This window comes from Arachis hypogaea, chromosome 6, assembly GCF_003086295.3.
Source record: "Arachis hypogaea cultivar Tifrunner chromosome 6, arahy.Tifrunner.gnm2.J5K5, whole genome shotgun sequence".
Taxonomy (NCBI): domain Eukaryota; kingdom Viridiplantae; phylum Streptophyta; class Magnoliopsida; order Fabales; family Fabaceae; genus Arachis; species Arachis hypogaea.
The window spans coordinates 17,968,892-17,987,567 of NC_092041.1; the positions used below are offsets into that span (position 1 = coordinate 17,968,892).

The following is an 18,676-nucleotide window of genomic DNA, read 5'->3' on the forward strand; positions in this document are numbered from 1 at the left end:
GAAGATAAAAGATTGTATAAAATATATTATCAAATAATAATATAAAAGATAAAAGAATTGACTTTATAAAAGATTGAATTATATATACATATATTATCAAATATTATGTCAATTTACGTCTTATTTTTTATCAAATAAGACTTAAATCCAATGTAATAATATAAATGAATTATAGACTCGCTAAATTTTTCTGTATATTGATATTGATAGCTAGCAACTTAGGCAATGTTATTAAATTCATTAAAATAATGCATTCACATACCATTTGTTTCTTTCAATTCTATTAAGTTTATTAACTATGAGAATAAATAAATAAGATAAATTGAATAAATATACATGCATATCAGAATTGTTTATCTAAAATTAATTTGGATTGGTTTAGTGAATAATTCATTAGTCTATTTAAACAAATATCGAATGTTTGAATTTGTCTTGTATATACAATAATTTATTAACCAACAATAAATTTTTAAATAAAATTTCGATCAACAAAAGATTAATTTTTAATTTATTAAATGGAGAGATGCCATAGAAAAAAATTGTTTACCTAAAATGTTAAGCCATTTAAATTAGTTCTGGCTAGCTTTACAGTGGAGTGCACTAAAGATTTAGATGTTAGTTTATTACCTTATCACATTTAAATCATCACTACTTTGAATTTGATATTGTGTACACATGGTTTTAAAATAACACAAAATATAATTAATAACTTACGGAGGTATTTATGAATGGATCAGGTCAGATTTAAGTAAATCTAAATTTGACTCTAAAAGATTATTGAATTCATTTTGTTCGAACTCAAAATTATCAAAAAAATAGAATGGGTTAAACTGAATGAACTCGATGTAAAATTAGTATATACAAATATATAAATTTTATATATTAAAATATTAAAATTTTATTTTTAAAAATTAAATTTAATAAATATTATATCATATTTATATTAAAATAAATTATTTTAAAATAAAAATATTACTGTATAATATAAAAAACATTAATTAAAGTATAAAAATATAATATAACATTACTAATTTTACTGTAAAATATATAAGTTTTATTATAAAGGACAACATCAGACCGGACCAAATAATCTAAATTCGACCAAAAAATAACGTCAAACAAAAATGATAAATCTAAATCTGACAAAATATACCTTAAATCTGAGTCGAGTCTTAAATATTCCTAATAATTTATAATTAGTTAAAACAATCTGATCTTTATTATCATTATCTGAATTTGAAAATGCTCTACCTTAATAAGCCGAACAGAAAGTTTGCAATTTCGTGAAACTCCAGCGATAAGATTGAAAAAGTAATTATATAATTTCATCCACGTGCTGATATCCAATTGAAATTTGGTGCCTAAGCTATGAATTATGTGACATCTTGAGAAAATGAGAGTAACTAGTTGCTTAATTAAACTTTCTTAAAGAGCCTCCAGCTTAGGTCATCATATCAGATTTCTACAACTTTGATGGTATAAAATAATAAAAATTGACTTGGATTAGTTTAGTAATCAATTCATTCGTCTTAAATAAATGTTGGAGTTTAAATTTAACTTTATATATACAGAAATCTATTGACCAGCAGCAAATTCTTAAATAGAATTCTGATCACAACGAATTAATTTTTGGCCTATCAAACTGAAAAATATCATAGACAACCAAAAATAATAAATAATTAAAATAAACCCCTCCCCTTTTTTTTACTTAAGAGATTTTTATTATTTATGAATTTATATTTTAAAATCAGAACCTAATTTCTTGAATTTAATTTGTATGTACTCTTATATAAATACATTACTAAAAACAGGCTGAGCGGCATCAATTCCTTCATATGAAATGGCTTTTTAAATTTTCTTTTTCAAAAAATATTTGGTCAAAAATTGAAAATAATGTTGAATTGAAAAATTATTAAAAATATATATATATATATTTTTTTTAAAAAAAAAGAAGAAAATGCTATGGTTATTAAGAAATTAGAAAGGTACACTTTGATTAACTTTTTAGAAGACACAGTTCCCTGTCTCCACATGTACTGAGATCAATCACATGAATCCATTATCTAGTGGATAGTGCTCATAATAACAGTCCCACTTATTCATAGTTGGGTTGGGACAGTACACACTTTTCTTTAAAATAAATCATTATCTACTGATAAGATAAAATAAAATAATTCTTCTGGAATGAATTTAATGTGTAATCTAATTATAACTACTTATATTTTAATTTTAAATAATATATAAAAATAAGTTATTCTAAAGCATGCATTAGATATACGTTAATTCTATTTTTGGTAAACATTTTTCTCTTTTTTATTAACAGCACAACCATTTGTGAAATATATTTTTTTTTTTTACAAAAATGCTTTATATAGACTAAAAATTAGCTATTAAATTAATTATTATTACTAATTTTTTTTTACGAGTATTTCTTGTTTGGTTGAATTCACCAGCCAACCACTCAAGACGGCATTAAAAATAATGACCTAATTAAAGGGCGGAATTTTTTTTTTTTTTTGGAAAAAGGGAAAGGCAAAAGAAAAAGGAGAAGTAAAAAAGGTGTATCTAAGCAAATGCTGCACTTTTGAAACGATTCCGCAGAAATGAAATCACAGTTTGTGAACACTAAGGTGTTACTGTTAAACTAGTCAAAGATTACTTTATTTAGGAGTAAATAAAATTATGCTAACGTTAACTTTATTCCAACTAAAATCATAACAAGAAAGCATAGATATTTAGTAGCTTCAAATACAAAAAATTGAGCCTTATATTATATATACGACATATAAAAAGGTTTCCAAAGGAATATCCTTATGCTTATATACTTGATTAAGATTAATATCAAGTAAGTAAATCAATCAACCTCACTTTGTAGCCTAATAATAAGCTTTAACAAACTTTACCTGATTGTCATGATAGGATATATTCCTAATCTGTAATTTCTTTTTTATTTTATTTTATCTATTCCATATAAAAAATAAAAGTAAGTGGTTATATTTATAAGATGGATAAAATAGAAGTAGAGAAAAAAATAAAAAATAAAAGCAGCAGCAAAAGAACAATTCTTTGGGTTCTTTTATGGATTGGAAACTTAGTTGATCAATGATTTATTCATTTAATACTAATTATATTCCAAAATGGCAAAATCATTAAAATATTTCTCCAACTGTATTTGTCCCACCGAAAAGGGAAACAGAGCTTTATTTTCTCTACCAAGTAATCTAATATAGTAATAAATAGAACTAGAAAATAAAAGAAAGACTTAGCTCTATTGCAGACCTAAAAAATAAATACCCTTTTTTTCAAGGACTAGGTTAGTTGAATTATGATACTGGTACTCCCCAATAATCTTCAAGCTTTTCCCTTCATCACTTTCCCCTCTTTTGGACTTTGAAGTTTGAAGTGAAAACAAAGTGAATCCAATTCCAGTCAAACCCTACTAGCTTAGCATATATTCTCTCTCCTCAAATCATTTCAACGCAAGAAAGAAACAAATGTGCCACTAAAAATTCGTTTCACATTTTTTTTTTCTAGAGTAATAAAATCTAATCACCCCTTGAAATTAAAGGCAGGCAGGCAATAAAATAATGCTAGTAATAATAGATTAAGTCCAAACAGCGCTCACATTATTCATGAATGCACTCTTTCGATTAGGGGTGTACATGGGTCGGATGAAACCGGATTTGATGTGACCCAAATCCGATTCGAAATATATACCGAGTCTATTTATTAGATCCGAACCTGACCCTAGATCCGATGAAACTTATACACTTTCGCGCCACGATTATATCGGGTAAAAATCGAGTGAATATCTTCTTATAAGCTAACATGTGAAAATATCCAAATTTCCAAGACTCCAACCATTATTTGACATAATAAAATTCACTTAGAAAAATATAACAAGAACCAACTCTTCTCTAAAATTAAAGCATAACCATAATCAATACTAATATTGTCTAATAACACCAAATATTTAAATCAATACAAATAACACAATATTATGCATTAATTAGTCTAAAATCTTATACATTTTAAACATAAAATATTAACTTATAGTCTTATAATAACTAATAACAAAATATTAAAGTTTACAATACTTAAATTCCACGTAAGAATAACAATCATCCATCACTAATAATACAAAATTTTAATTATGTATGATGACCGGGCCATCGGGTGACCCGAGTCATGGCCCGAACCCTACCCGAAATAATGACCGCACCTATTTTTAAGACTTTTACCCGACCCTAAACCCGATGAAATCACACCAAATTAGCCCCTAAAATGTTTGAAGCCGGGTTGGGTCTTCGAGTCGGGTCAGACCATGCACACCCCTACGTCCGATATAGTTTTCCCTCATCCTTGAACGTTTTTATTAAATAATGAATACAGGACTTTTTGTTAAATAAATTTTAACTCTTTATTTGTTATATTTTATATTGATAATTCAGATTTTAAAAATTAACCTACTAATCAGATTTACCACATTTTTGGTAAATCTAAAAGAGCCTTAGCGACTTGTACTACCTGCTTTTTCTATTAATCTTCACTATCACTTAGGTGCTGCTTGGTAAGGGAGAGAGATAGAAATAGAAATACAAACATATTTGATAGAAAAGACAAATATTTTTTAGTTTAGAGAAACTTTTTTCTTAGCATTTTCTGTATTTTCGAAACATAGTGGATAGAATTGATCCACCATGGACCATGGCTAAACCGTGGCCACCAGCAACTTATGGGGCAAAAAGGCAGAAGTAATCTATGACTAAATCTCTAAAGTGGTCCTTTAGATTCACAACTTTCACTATTTTAGTCCCTTAAATTCAAAATTATCTATACTGGTCTCGGAGATTCGGTTGTAGGCACCATATTAGTTCTTGGATTCTTTCTAATATTGAATTAGCGAACTAAGTGCTGAATTGGCTCAGACTTACCATGCTGGAGGCATGGCTAAACAGGGGGACCACGGTGAGAATTTAGTTAGTGATCCATAGTAGTCTAATAATAATAATAATAATCTCTCTCCCTCATACACTACTGATCAAATAGAAAAACCAAAATACTATACGTTTGTCTTTGTATCTGTCTCCCTAACCAAACACTGCCTAATAAGACTAACTCAATAATAAGACCAAAGATACCCAACTGAAAGATAAATGACAGCAAATTCTCCTAAAAATAGGTGAAATATTGCATAAACATTCCTTAATTATTGACATTTACACTAACGACTCCTTCAATCTTACGGAGATCAATGTCATATTTTACAAAATATAAAAAAATCATAGGTAGTATAACCTAAATTTCAGGAAAAATTAGTATATACCTCTACAAATAAGGTGTTTTTCATAATACTAATACCATAGAAGAAATTAGTGTAATTTACCCTTCATAAAACCTCTGCATCTTTTGAAGTCAATATCAAAATTATACTACTTTGACTACATTACCTAATAATTAGTCTTTTCTGGTCTAAAGATAATTAGCATTATATATCCTCATTTTACATACAAAAGTTACAAGAAGTTGAAGACAATTTTCAATGAATACATAAAGCATTATTTGTCTTTATGGTAACTATTACCAATTACAAGCGGGCAACATATGAGTTTGCTTGGGTCACATATCTAACCCATCTATATGGATTATGTGCCTTTGATTTCTTTGCTATTTGCAAATACTTCACCTACACCAACAAATGGCTTCTTAGAACTACTTATCACTAGAAAGTACAAAATAAACCCAAAATATATGATACGTTAAGTATTAGTCTCTACTTCAAAATATCTGTCAATTTCGACAAAGAGAAAGTTTAAAAAATCAATGTATTGTTCAGATACATTGATTTTATATTTTACCACTTTATTCAAATTGAGTAATTGACAATTACTTTGAAACAAAACGAATAATAAAAAGGGAATTTACTCTGAATGTCTAATCATCAAATCATAGAAGACTATACAAAACAGTTTGAATTTAATTTCATGTGGACAGCTACCATTTAATTTCATGATCAGTAGTACTGGTGAGTTATGAAAATCATCTGAAAAATCAGGCAAAATGTTCAACCAACACCTTTTCTTTTTTTCTTTAAAATAAGTAAAATTTTCAAACGTGTATTTATATTTGAAAGTAAATATAGAGAAAATATAGCTTCAAAGGATCATCTCCACATTTTACCTGAAGCCTTGAAGCATGATACATTGGTATATCAAAGGTCATGCTAACAGGCCCTGCCTCCTTCATGATATTGCCTGCATTTCCAACATAAAGATGTTTATTCATTAAGATCTAATAGGAATACATTTTTGACATTTTTGCCCAAACAGAACATCTTACCAAGTAACTCCTGTGAAAAAGTTAGTTTTGCTCGTAAAGTAAGTTCCGCTCCGCCGACAACCTACAAGAGGATAAACCAGCCATTACTTTAATCTGTTTCTAGATTAATAATGGGAAAGCAATAGATCAATAGTACCTTTTTTATGCTCCACTCTAGTCTCTTATTTGCTTCCTTGAAGTCAGTTGTGTTCCCAACTGATTCATGATCCAACTCAAAATTAACTCTAAAAAATCCCCAATCAGGGGACAACATATGTTAAAAATGGAAGTAATTAAGATATTCAACAGTTTGATTATATTGTATCGCAATCCCATACATCATGCATGTTAGAGGACATGTATTAATTAATTGCTTTTGTCGACTCGGCTTGTGATGATACTCTTACAATATGTCTAGGTCATTCTACATTATAAACAAGACAAGATGACTAATGAGGTCAAGTTAGTCATTCCTTCTTTCAACTTAATTGAATTACTTAACAGATCTATCAAATTTTGAAACCTCTCAATCATTCATTTTGATTGTAACTTGAATTATGATGTATCAGGAAGAAAACTAATATACCGATTGGTAAATTTTGGCACTGGCATCTGTACAAGAACTGTGTTAGCATTGATACTTGGGTTGAAGTCAGCACAAACTTTAATTATCACTTCGGCCTATGAAAATACAATAGATAGATGGTCATAATTTGCTAGAAACATATGAAGAACTTGAAAAATCAACTGGAGAGCACAATCACTTTCAGGGGTCCTGTTTCTTCAAGCAATGCATTAATACGAAATGGAGGCTTAAACGGTTGAGTCATTCGATAATTCATGACTGGGAATTCCCCGTCTGGTGGAACCTAGCAAAGAGAATGGCACAGTCCTTAATCAAGAACTAAAACATGATATGCTTTTGTATTTAATATGTAAATATGAGGTAACAAACAGTGCGGTTACCAATGACAAGGTTCGGTCAGTATCAAAACTATCAAGGTGTACAGACTCATGGAAGTTACAATCGTCTAGAATCACTGCAGTGGAACTTGCATAATCTGTTAACGGTGGCAAAACTAGATCAGACAAAAATGAGAAGCCGTTGCGAAAACCAGCAAGCATGTAAAAAATTGAACTTTAACAACTTCATGAAAATTATCCAACTATCAGTTCCTCAAGTAAAACCAAGCCATATTTTTTCCTTGTAATCTTTGTCACCTTGGTCCACACTCTATCATTAGGAATCTTATTAATTATTAGTGCAAAGAGGACGAGGTTACATACCACTCTATCAAGCCAGTGTTGGTAAACCATATCATTAATAATACTAGACAATCTAGAATCTTCTCAATATCTCAAAGAATACAAAAAAATAATGAAATAAGGAAAGAATGACACAAAGACATGCTACAATCTACAAGGCACTCGGTAGTCTCAATCTATGCCAGGAAACAACTATATAAATAACTTTCTAAGCATTTCAAGGGGCGTAAAGTATGCAATAGGTTGACCTACCACTTCTTCCTATACTCAGGTCCTCATTGAGAGCAAGCCGAATCTCTGGGTTACCCGTAAGGTAACTCTTCATTTGAATGGTGCCGTCTATCTCACTAGTGAGTATATATCCCTGTTTCAAGCAAGAAACTCATAAAAAAGCTTAACATTTGGCAGAAGTATAAGACATCATAGCACATAAAATGAATGAACCATGTCTAAGAAGAACAAGTTACTCTCAAGTCACTTACGCTAGAGTTGAATGTGACACTTATTTTCTCGATTACGTCAACAAAAATCTCCTCCCTCTTTCTACCACCAGGTTCATTAGCAACAACAGACTTTGTAATAACTGTGCCTGGCATTCGTTTGTTCCCTTTCTGCAGACATAGGTGAACTCCACGAAGTTAATAAAACTATGAAAGACAACAATATCACTGATTCACTGATGCTACAGACAATCACCACAAAAATGGATGCAGCACCAAGGGGAGGCATCACTGCAGAATCAATCATAATTGGCTCGTTGAAAATATAAGATTTCAAAAGCTCCGTGGAAGTTGTTTGTGCATAACCAAAATCCTGGGATAAAAAGATAGACATTAGTATGTCTAGACATAAAAAAGAAAATGCAGCAATCAGAAAGGACATGATAAAATGACCAAGCTTTAAAATTATATTGAAAGAAATAGAATTGAATTTGAGCACTAGATACTTCTAAAACCATTGAAAATAATTAATATAAGAATCAGCACATGAAACTTATTTTACATGCTAGATATTTAAATAATAGAACCAAAGAAAGCCTAAATGAGTCAAGTTAACCAACAGTCTTATAGCCCGAAATCACACAAGGATACTAGCAAACACTTACAATGACTTCATCCAGCAATTCATAGACAAGCACGAAATTCTTCCGCAACGAATCTTCATTAAGAACGCCAAGGTAATCCTTGATGAGACGAGCGATCCGCTGCAAGAGCTCCAAGACAAGAGAGGGGGATACATTGACCCTGTTTGTAGCAACAAACAACAACCCGGCAACCTTCACATGGAAGTAGTTCACTCCATCCACATTCTATTAAAAATCAACGAAAACAAATAAACAAACAACAAAGAATCCCAAACAGATCATCATAATAAATTGAGTGGATTGAATACGAAAATATCATGAATCATCCCTCTTAGTGCTAAAGGCAAGTAAAAGGTCATTTTCAGTACCAAGTGTTTAAATTCAAGGGTAAATTACATTGACCTCCAGAGAAATTAGGCAAGATTACATCACACACTACACAGGCACCTTTCAATTTGTAAAAGAATACATTAATCTCGGATGAAGTCTAGATGATGCCTATGTAATGTAATATTACTTAACATCACCAGAGATTAGTGTGTATAATTTAGAAAATAGGAACACATTCATTATATGTTAGAGATATAACAATTCACGTCTCTCCTCGTATCAACTTAAGTTTTTGACATAAGTGATTTCATGTCATGGTATCAGTACTTCTATAATAAAAAAGTCTATGCAAAATACAAGGAGAAAGAAATTCGAGGAAAAATTCACGCAAGTCCAGAAAGATGAAAGGTGTTAGAGATATAATCATTCACGAGCTTCTTACTATGCGCTTAAACTTTTAAAGAATTAGTTATGCCATACACTAATATAGACATATTTTTTTTGTTCTCTCTCCAAATTGTAGAAAAGGAAACAGCCTGATAGAAAGTCAACCAAGAGTTGACAGAGTCTCAGCATTAGCATAATTCACAAATCAGAAATCTCTTAGAATATATAAACAATTAACTAAAAAAATGTATAATTATAGTGAAAATAACAAGAATACCCACAAAGACAGGTGGAGCATCTTCTTCACCATCGTCGTTCCAGAACTTGACTTTGCGGAAAAATGTCTCAGCGCTCGCTTTGTGAACATCACGGCTATCTGAAATTGCACGCAAAAGCAAATATAATTAGAACTAAGTAAGTCGATTTCAGCAAATAGAAATAGAAAAAATGGTTGATGTGAGTTAGTTACAGTCACGGAAGACGATGTTATCGCCTCGTTGAGAAAGCACGAACAACTGAGATATCATCCTTTTGCTTCCGATCTATCACTCTCTTCTCTTCTCTTCTCTTCTCTTCTTTACTTCAATCTCAAAATTTATGCAATGATGCTGCTGCTACTTCTTCTACTACCTGACAAGTGAAAAGAGCACACTCTCTCGGTGCCTTTGTTGTTTTGCCACGTTTTCGGAGTCACTCGCCTCTCACGTGACAAATGTTCTTCAACTTCACGTTTATAATTTAAGCAGGAGGCCTGCTACACAAATAAATCTTTTTGGCTTACAAGTTTTACAAGTTCAATAAAACATACGTATTACACTTAATTAATGTATTACACACTTCCACATTCAAGAGTAAATAAAACACACGTTATTCAACAACTTCCTATTTCTAAAGCGCGCTACTTACCATGAACGACTCTTCTTCCTCCATGAAAATAATTTTCTTGCCAAATTTGAAGATAATAGAACTTTAGAAATACATCCAAACAATTACAGAAATACACCCCAACGATTACAGAAATACACCCAAACGATTACAGAAATACACCCAAACGATTATAGAAATACACTCAAAAGATTACAGCAATACACCCAAAGGATTACAAAAATACATCAAAAGGATTTAAGATATACACCCAAAATTTGTTGAAGTACACCTTATGCATATTTCAGAACTCTTTCTCTTTCTCCTCCTCATCTTCTGCTCCTTCTTCTTCTTCAAAAACGATTTCAGAACTTGATGTAAAAAAAATGGAAATCGAGAATAACGAAGAAAAAAACAGAGAGAAAAGCACGTAAATGAAGAAGAAGAACAGAAAAAGGAAGAAGAAGGAGAAAGAGAAGGCAAGAAACGAAAGAAAAGAAGAAGAAGAAGGGGAGGAAGCGGAAGAAGAACGTGAAGAGGAAAGAGAAAGAGAAGGCAAGAAACGAAAGAAAAGAAGAAGAAGAGGAAGATGAAGAGGAAGAAGAAAAAGAACGTATATGCATCGCGTTTTTGGGGTTTATTCGTTAATTAACTTGTAAAGCATACAAGCCCTAATGACTTATACGCAGAGCTTTTCTCTTTAAGCAGTTAAATATGGGGTAATAGTTAAATTTGTCCCTAAATGATCACTCGTTCTTTAAATTTGTCCCAGATCACTTATTCTTTAAATTACTCCTCAAACAATTTTTTTTAGTCATATTAGTCCTTGAAAGATAAAACGTAAGTCAAATTGGTGCTTCTATTAGTTAAATGATGACGTATCACGTTAAGTGTCACGTGGCATGATGACGTGTTACGTTAAGTACCATGTGTCACCAGATGATTGGTTGACGTGTCAGGTCAGTGACACCTAGCACGTCACGTGTCACTTGACATGTAAAAAATTTATTTATAATCAAAATAGTCCCTAAAAGTCCAAACGTAAATCATTTTCATTTCTTAAAATTTTAAAAATTAATCAAATTAGTCTTTATATAATTTTTTATTTTTTTATAATATTAAATTTAAAATATTTTTTGATAGTACTAATTTTAATATTATTTTTAGACCTTAATAAACAAAACTTTCTTTACATAAAATAATTAACTTATTATAAAATTATTTTGTCATTTGTATTTTAAAGTTTTACATTTTTAAATTGTAAGTTTTTTTATAGTAAAATTTTTTTATTTAAATGAGTTTTTTAAATTATTGTTGATTATATATTTAAAAATTTAATATTTTAAATCTCACTAAATAATATAGTAGTTATTTTAAAATTCAAATCTTTTAAATCTTTTAAAATTATAATTTATATTATTGTTTAATTTATATGATAGAACTCAATAATTTAAAAACCGATTTATAGTATCACTTGTTGAATAAAAGATTAAAATATTTAAAATAACTACTATATTTATTTAGTGAAATCCAAAATATTAAAACTTTTAGTATATACTAGTTATATATTAGTTATTAAGATTCAACAATAATTTGAGTTCTATCATATAAATATTTTATATTAAAATATTAAGATTCAACAATGGATTCGATAAATTGGTTTTTTAATTATTGAGTTTTACCATATAAATTAAACAATAATAAAAATGATCATTTTAAAAATTTAAAAGATTTAAATTTTAAAATAATTACTATATTATTTAGTGAGATTTAAAATATTAATTTTTTAGATATATAATCAACAATAATTTGATAAATTCGTTTAAATAAAAAAATTTTATTATAAAAAAATTACAATTTAAAAAGATAAAATTTTAAAATACAAATGACAATATAACTTTATAATAATTTAATTATTTTTATTATTTTATGTAAAGAAAATTTTGTTTATTAAGGTCTAAAAATAATATTAAAATTAGTACTATCAAAAAATATTTTAAATTTAATATTATGAAAAAAAATTATATAAAAACTAATTTCATTAATTTTTAAAATTTTAGGGATAAAAATGACTTACGTTTGGATTTTCAGGGACTATTTTGATAAGTGACACGTGGCGTGCTAGGTGTCACTGACCTACGTCAACCAATCATCTGGTGACACGTGACACGTCATCATGCCACATAATACTTAACATAGTACGTCATCATCTAACTAACAAAAGCACCAATTTAACTTACGTTTTATCTTTTAAAGACTAATATAACTAAAAAAAATTATTTGAGAACTAATTTAAAGAATGAGTAATTCTCATTATTAACCCGGTTAAATATCTACTAGCCTCAGGTTAATCTATATGTATATATTTTAAACCAAATTTGATTTTTCTTTCTTTTCTTTTCTTTTTCATTTATTTTAACAAAAGAAATCACTTAATATATAAATAGGACAAAGTGCTGAACCTTTGTGCACATCTTAGGACTGGTGTGGGGTGAATGTTGTGAAGATGATACTGGACATATAGACACATGTTTTAAAAAATTTAATTGCATATCTTAAATTATTTAATAATTTTTAATTATTATATATTTTTTTTGGAGGGGGGTCTTCTTTTTATTTTTGGCCATGTTGGACGGGGATCTTTTCTTTTTTTGGGTCAGAGGACGGGGATCTTTAAATATTTAAAAACACTTCTTAACATAAAGTTGGGCTAGCCCATTCTATTGGATGAGAAATGTGAGACATGAATAATGGGCCTTAGTTTACCATCCGCAAGGCCCTATTATTAAACCTAAAACTAGATTATCTTAAAAAAAAAAGAAAACTTAACAGAAAGTTTATTGGAGTAAATGGTCAAATTAGTCTCTAAAAAATTACTCATTTTTAAATTGGTTCTCGAAAAAAATTTTCATCAAATTCGTCATTTAAAAAATTTTAATTAATTATGTTAGTCTTTCCGTTATTTTTTTTATTGATAGTATCAAAATTTGTTAATGTGGCAGGTTAAGTGACACCTTATTAAACACCTAAGGGTGTGTTTGGTTGGAGGAATTATAAATAATTCTTAGGAATTTTAAGATGAAAATATCATATTCTCATGTTTGGTTCAAAGTTTGAAAAGCTATTCCTAAGCAAATTTGATTCCAGGGAATCAGAATACCATCATTTCAATTCCCACATTTTCCTTGGATATCTTTGATTTCCATGGAAATAGAATCTTTGTAACCCTAAACCATACACACCCTAAGAGCCTTAATTGACTAATAACATGATTAGTTTATAAAATTAGATTAAATTAACTCCAAATTGAAAAATTTTAATGGCTCAAGTTCTTTTTTCGATCATGTTTTGATTTGATCTAATTTCATAAAGTTATTATATTAATAGTCAATTAAGACTTCTAGGTGCATGTTGGGGTGTCACTTAATGTGCTATATTAGGAAATTTTGACACTATCAATAAAGAAAATGACGAAAAGACTAACATGACTAATTTAAAATTTTTAAAAGACGAATTTGATTAAAAAAAATTTTGAAGACTAATTTAAAGAACAAATGATCTTTTAGAGACTAATTTGACCATTTACTTCATAGTAATAATAGTGTGTGCGAGTGTATATGTATATTATGTAAAAGACTTTATGTAACTACTTTCAATTAATTTAAAAGTTAGTTGTTAGTTCAATAATTCATTTTTTTGTGTTTGTTCAATAATTCGTTTAAATAAATATCTCGTAATTCTAATTTTTGTCTGATAAATAGTTAAAAATAGGGTTAAGTACTGAAATCGTTCCTAAGGTCTGGGGTGAAAATCAAAATCGTCCTCGACCTTTTTTTGTTATTAAAAACATCCTCAACGTTACAAAACATTATAAAATCGTTATTTTCTACTTTAATTTTATTTTTTTACCATATTACCCTTCATTATTAATAAAAATAATTAAAATTAAAAATAATATTTAAAAATTAAAACAAACCCACCCGCCCCCCAACCCACCCCTCGCGTAACTCTCCCACCCCACTCCCTCACCCTCCCGTAACCCCCTCACCGCCACTCCCTCACCCTCCCCTCTTCCCCTTCATCTTCTCACTTTTCCACAATCTCCTTCCTCTTCTCACTCTTTCTTTCCTCACAATCATCACCACTGCCACCATAGCCATTCATTACTCATAACATAACAAAACAAATTAACAGCAACATTTACAAAACAAAATAAATCAACAAAAAAATCAGAGACAGAAGAACCATAACAATTTCAATAATCACAACAATTTCAATAAACAATAATTCAATAATCATCAATTACGATTTCAGTTTTTAGATCCAAAAGCAACAAAACAACAGAAGCAATCACAGATGACCACAGAAATTCAAGCAGAAGCAGCGCAGAAGCAGAACAAGAAGCAAAACAAGCAGAAGCAGAAGTTCAAGCAGTCACAGAAGAAGAAGTAGAGCCAGCGAGATCCCCCTCCCGATGACCACGCCGCGGCGACGGTGGCAAACCCTAGAAACGAATAAGTAGAGCAGCGACAGTGGTGAGAAGAAAAATTGAAATTGAAATTGGGGTTTGGATTTTGAAGAGAGGGGCATGAGGAATGAGATGGGGGTTACGGGAGTGGGGTGACGGAAGTGGGGTGAGGGGATGAGGGAGTGGGGTGAGGGGGTAAGGGAGGTACGGGAGTCGGGAGTCAGGAATGGGGTGTGGGGTGAGGGGTGAGGGGTGAGTGAGGGAGTGGGGTGAGGGGGTGAGTTACGGAGGGAGGGGAGAGGAGGGGGGTTTAATATTATTTTTAATTTTAATTATTTTTATTAATAATGAAGGGTAATATGGTAAAAAAATTAAAGTAGAAAAAGACGATTTTATAACGTTTTGTAACATTGAGGATGATTTTAATAACAAAAAAAGTCGGGGACGATTTTGATTTTCACCCCAGACCTTAGGGACGATTTCAGTACTTAACGCTTAAAAATACTATTGGAAAAAAATAGCTTACGTTATTATCTATACAATATTACAATATATTCTTATTGGTCAAATTCTAACAGTATCATTTTAGCATTAAAAAAAATAAAAGTACAGGTAAACAATAAAAATATTAAATAATATGAATAATAGATATATTAGAGGGCAACAAACCTTAATAAGCCACAATAAGAATGGTGTAACGTAAATACGCCAAACTGAAAATCGTTTCAGCAATAAGCCAGACGCCATTTTTATGTAATTCGAACCAGGGTGGTTCGAACTAGAAAGTTGAATAAATCGAACCAGGATGGTTCGAATTAGGAAAGTGGAGATTTCAATGTAATTTGAACCAAGGAGGTTCGAACTCCAATCCCATGTAATTCGAACTAGGCTAGTTCGAACTATGGCCAATTCTGCAACACATGTAATTCGAACCAAGCTGGTTCGAATTACCCTTGGAGCGCTCTTTCATAAATCGAACCAAGGTGGTTCGAATTATGGGTGATTCGGCTATATAAGGAGTTCGAATCACCCTCATTCGAAGTATTATTCCTCCCCCTACCCCACAAAATCTCAGAGAAAACGACCCAGATTCTCTCCGAGGAAGACCTGAACGGAATACTCTGCTCATGGGGGACAATCCGGCACGGTTATATCGCTTGGACGGAGTCGCTCATATAGCCGGGGTTATCAACGAGGAGGTTAGTACGAAAATATTTTTGATTCTAGCGGTATTTGTGCCTTAGTGGTTTTGCATGTGGGTTAGATGGTGGTTTATGTTAGTGGTTTATGTTAGTGGTTTATGTTAGTGGTTTATGTAGGTGGTTTATGTTAGTGGTTTAAGTTAGCGGTTTAAGTTAGTGGTTTATGCTAGTGGTTTAAGTTAGTGGTTTCTGTTGGTGGTTTATGTTAGTGGTTTATGTTAGTTGTTTATGTAGGTGGTTTATGTTAGTGGTTTAAGTTAGCGGTTTAAGTTAGTGGTTTATGCTAGTGGTTTAAGTTAGTGGTTTCTGTTGGTGGTTTATGTTGGTGGTATATGTTAGCGGTTTTTGCGAGTGGTTTATGCAAGCGGTTTATGTTAGTGGTTTAGGGTAGGTGGTTTTCGTTAGTGGTTTTATGTTGGTGATTTGTTTGACTTTTTTTATGGTAGTTGTTTTACCGTAGCTCTTTTACGTAAACCGGTTTAGTTAAGCTCTTTCTTGTTAGTGGATCTCGTTAGGCTGGTTTATTTTAGCGGTTTAGTTGTGCGGTCTATAGATTTGTTTTGCAGTTGGTTATTTTTCATGTAATGTTATGCGGTTTTATTTAGCAGAATGGTATGTTGATGATTTATCGTGCTGCTTATGGTTGTGGTTGGTTTTGAAGCTGGTTCTAACTATGCGGTTCATTTTGTGCGCAGCCCCAGCGATGCATTAGGAGCATGCGGCGGCAGCAGGGCATGCGACTTGATGACAGATACGTTCCGTACTTGCAGATGGCAGGTCTATACCATCTTGCAAGGCTGAACGATCGATGGTTCCGGCTAGACGAGGCCCTTGTCAGTGCATTCGTAGAGCGATGGCGTCCCGAGACGCACACGTTCCATATGCCGTTCGGAGAGTGCACGATCACACTCCAGGACGTGGCATACCAGCTGGGTTTGCCAGTAGACGGCCGTTACGTGAGCGGGTGCTTGTCAGAGTTCCATATATACATCGAGGGTGGCCGTCCAGCCTGGGTCTGGTTCCAAGAGTTGCTCGGAGTTATACAGTGAACTCGGAGTTATCCCGGTCATACAGCGTCACCGTGAAGCACCTGGCCGTCTTCAAGTTGGCCTCAATGCACTTCACCAAATGCTGACTGAATTGTTGTCCTGTTCCCATCTGGGCCTCAGCCTCTCTTCCCTTGCGAACAAAGAGTTCCGCAAGCCTACAATATGTTGCTTTCACCAGGGATGCTACAGGGAGATTTCTGACCCCCTTGAGGATAGAGTTCACACACTCAGAGATGTTCGTCGTCATGTGACCGAATCTCCGCCCCTCATCACGATGCTGAGTCCACAACGAGTAATCAATCCGATTCGCCCACTCACACATCGCCGGATCTTCAGATCGCAGAATATCAAACCAGTAATCAAATTCAACCTCGGTCTTCGCATACGCCGCGTTCACTAGGAGCCTCCTAGCATCTTTGCCCTTGAAGGTAAGGGCAAAATTTGCCGCTACGTGTCGTATGCAGAACGCACGGTACGCAGATGGCGGTAACCAACCGCAACACTCCCAGGCATCGTCAGCTGGACACCCAACACCCACCTAGGCAGGTCGTTGTAGGACTCATCCCAGTCACCGTATATGAGGGCAATAGATTTCTGCTTCGCCATCCAAACCCTCCGGGAAGTCGGCCTAAAACCAAAGTGCGCTGCCGTGGCGTTCAGGAGCACCTTTATGCTCACGGATGCATCAGCCCTAACCATTGGCATAATGAACGCCGAAATGACATGATAATCCAAACTCCTGTGGTCACTCAAGATGGATGTGGCCAGGCAAGTGTGAGGTCCATTGTACCGTTTGACCTCCCAAATGCCATTGCGCTTCCGGAGACTCAGTCGAATCAACCATGTGCACTCATTCCCAAACTCGGAACACTTCCCCACATACCGGCAGTGATCGGACTCCACCACCTTGTACTATACCCCTCGCCGGATGTTGTAAGTCTTCACACTTAAAAGGGCCTCATTTTTATCCTGGAATTGCTGACCAACCTGGAACTCTGTCAGACCAGCAGTCCCTTCCGTATCTCTAGCTCCGAATCCAACAGCGTGCCCTAAAACCCCCTCCTGTCTCATTGCGTCCAAGTCCAACGAGGAAAAATGTGGTGGATACTGCTGTGTGCTAGAGCTAGAACCACCTACCGCCAATGCAAGCCCATTCGCTTCAATATCATCAGCGCTGTCATCGTCAATCATATCCGGCTCGACGTCATCCTCCTCTTCATCACACAAAAAACCTTTTCCAACGCCAACAGGTGCAACTCCCACTAAAGCGTTCGGCAAATTATCCCTTTCCACTACCTCGTCGCCTTTGGTGCCATTGAGGTCAACAGCAAAAGACGGGGAGGCGACAGGTTGGACCACTGGTTCGTACACAGGGACGGAGGAGGAAGCAACAGCAGCCCGGGAACTAGAACCTGCTGGATTCGCTATAGTGTTCGTATTCCGGTTCGAACCGCCAGAGCTGGATACCACATCAACCAGCCGTGCCAACAACTCTGGTGTCCTCACCTCCGGAAACTGCCGCCGACAAAGAAACATTACTTGCAAGTCCACATCGTTATTAATCGTGAAGCAATCATACTTCACGGTATTCTGTAGCACCGTGACTGGAATGCGATAGAAAAACTTCTTCACCCGCTTCGCACCTTCCAGACCGAGCTTCATCAGTACAACGCTAACAAGGTCATCATAACTCGTCGTAGAAGTTACG

General features: G+C 33.0%; 1 protein-coding gene across 1 annotated transcript; it reads right to left on the reverse strand.

The window, feature by feature from the left end:
- Positions 1-5,463: 5,463 nt before the first annotated feature.
- LOC112696325 (AP-4 complex subunit mu) lies at positions 5,464-10,095 on the reverse strand. The gene is made up of 13 exons (XM_025749047.3): positions 9,855-10,095; positions 9,667-9,761; positions 8,690-8,893; positions 8,281-8,397; positions 8,067-8,195; positions 7,837-7,948; positions 7,285-7,379; positions 7,083-7,187; positions 6,905-6,999; positions 6,476-6,563; positions 6,340-6,400; positions 6,181-6,254; positions 5,464-5,686 (listed from the first exon to the last, which is right to left on the reverse strand). The coding sequence occupies exons 1-13, from the start codon at positions 9,910-9,912 to the stop codon at positions 5,588-5,590; spliced, it is 1,332 nt and encodes a 443-aa protein (XP_025604832.1). The 5' UTR covers positions 9,913-10,095; the 3' UTR covers positions 5,464-5,587.
- Positions 10,096-18,676: the final 8,581 nt, after the last annotated feature.

Excerpts from the sequence above, each read along its gene's own strand:
- LOC112696325 (XM_025749047.3), bottom strand. The coding sequence starts at position 9,912 with ATGATATCTCAGTTGTTCGTGCTTTCTCAACGAGGCGATAACATCGTC. Across the intron at positions 8,398-8,689 it reads AATTGCTGGATGAAGTCATT|GATTTTGGTTATGCACAAAC; the intron begins GTAAGTGTTTGC and ends TTTTTATCCCAG. Across the intron at positions 5,687-6,180 it reads ATCATGCTTCAAGGCTTCAG|GTGAAGTATTTGCAAATAGC; the intron begins GTAAAATGTGGA and ends TTGTTGGTGTAG.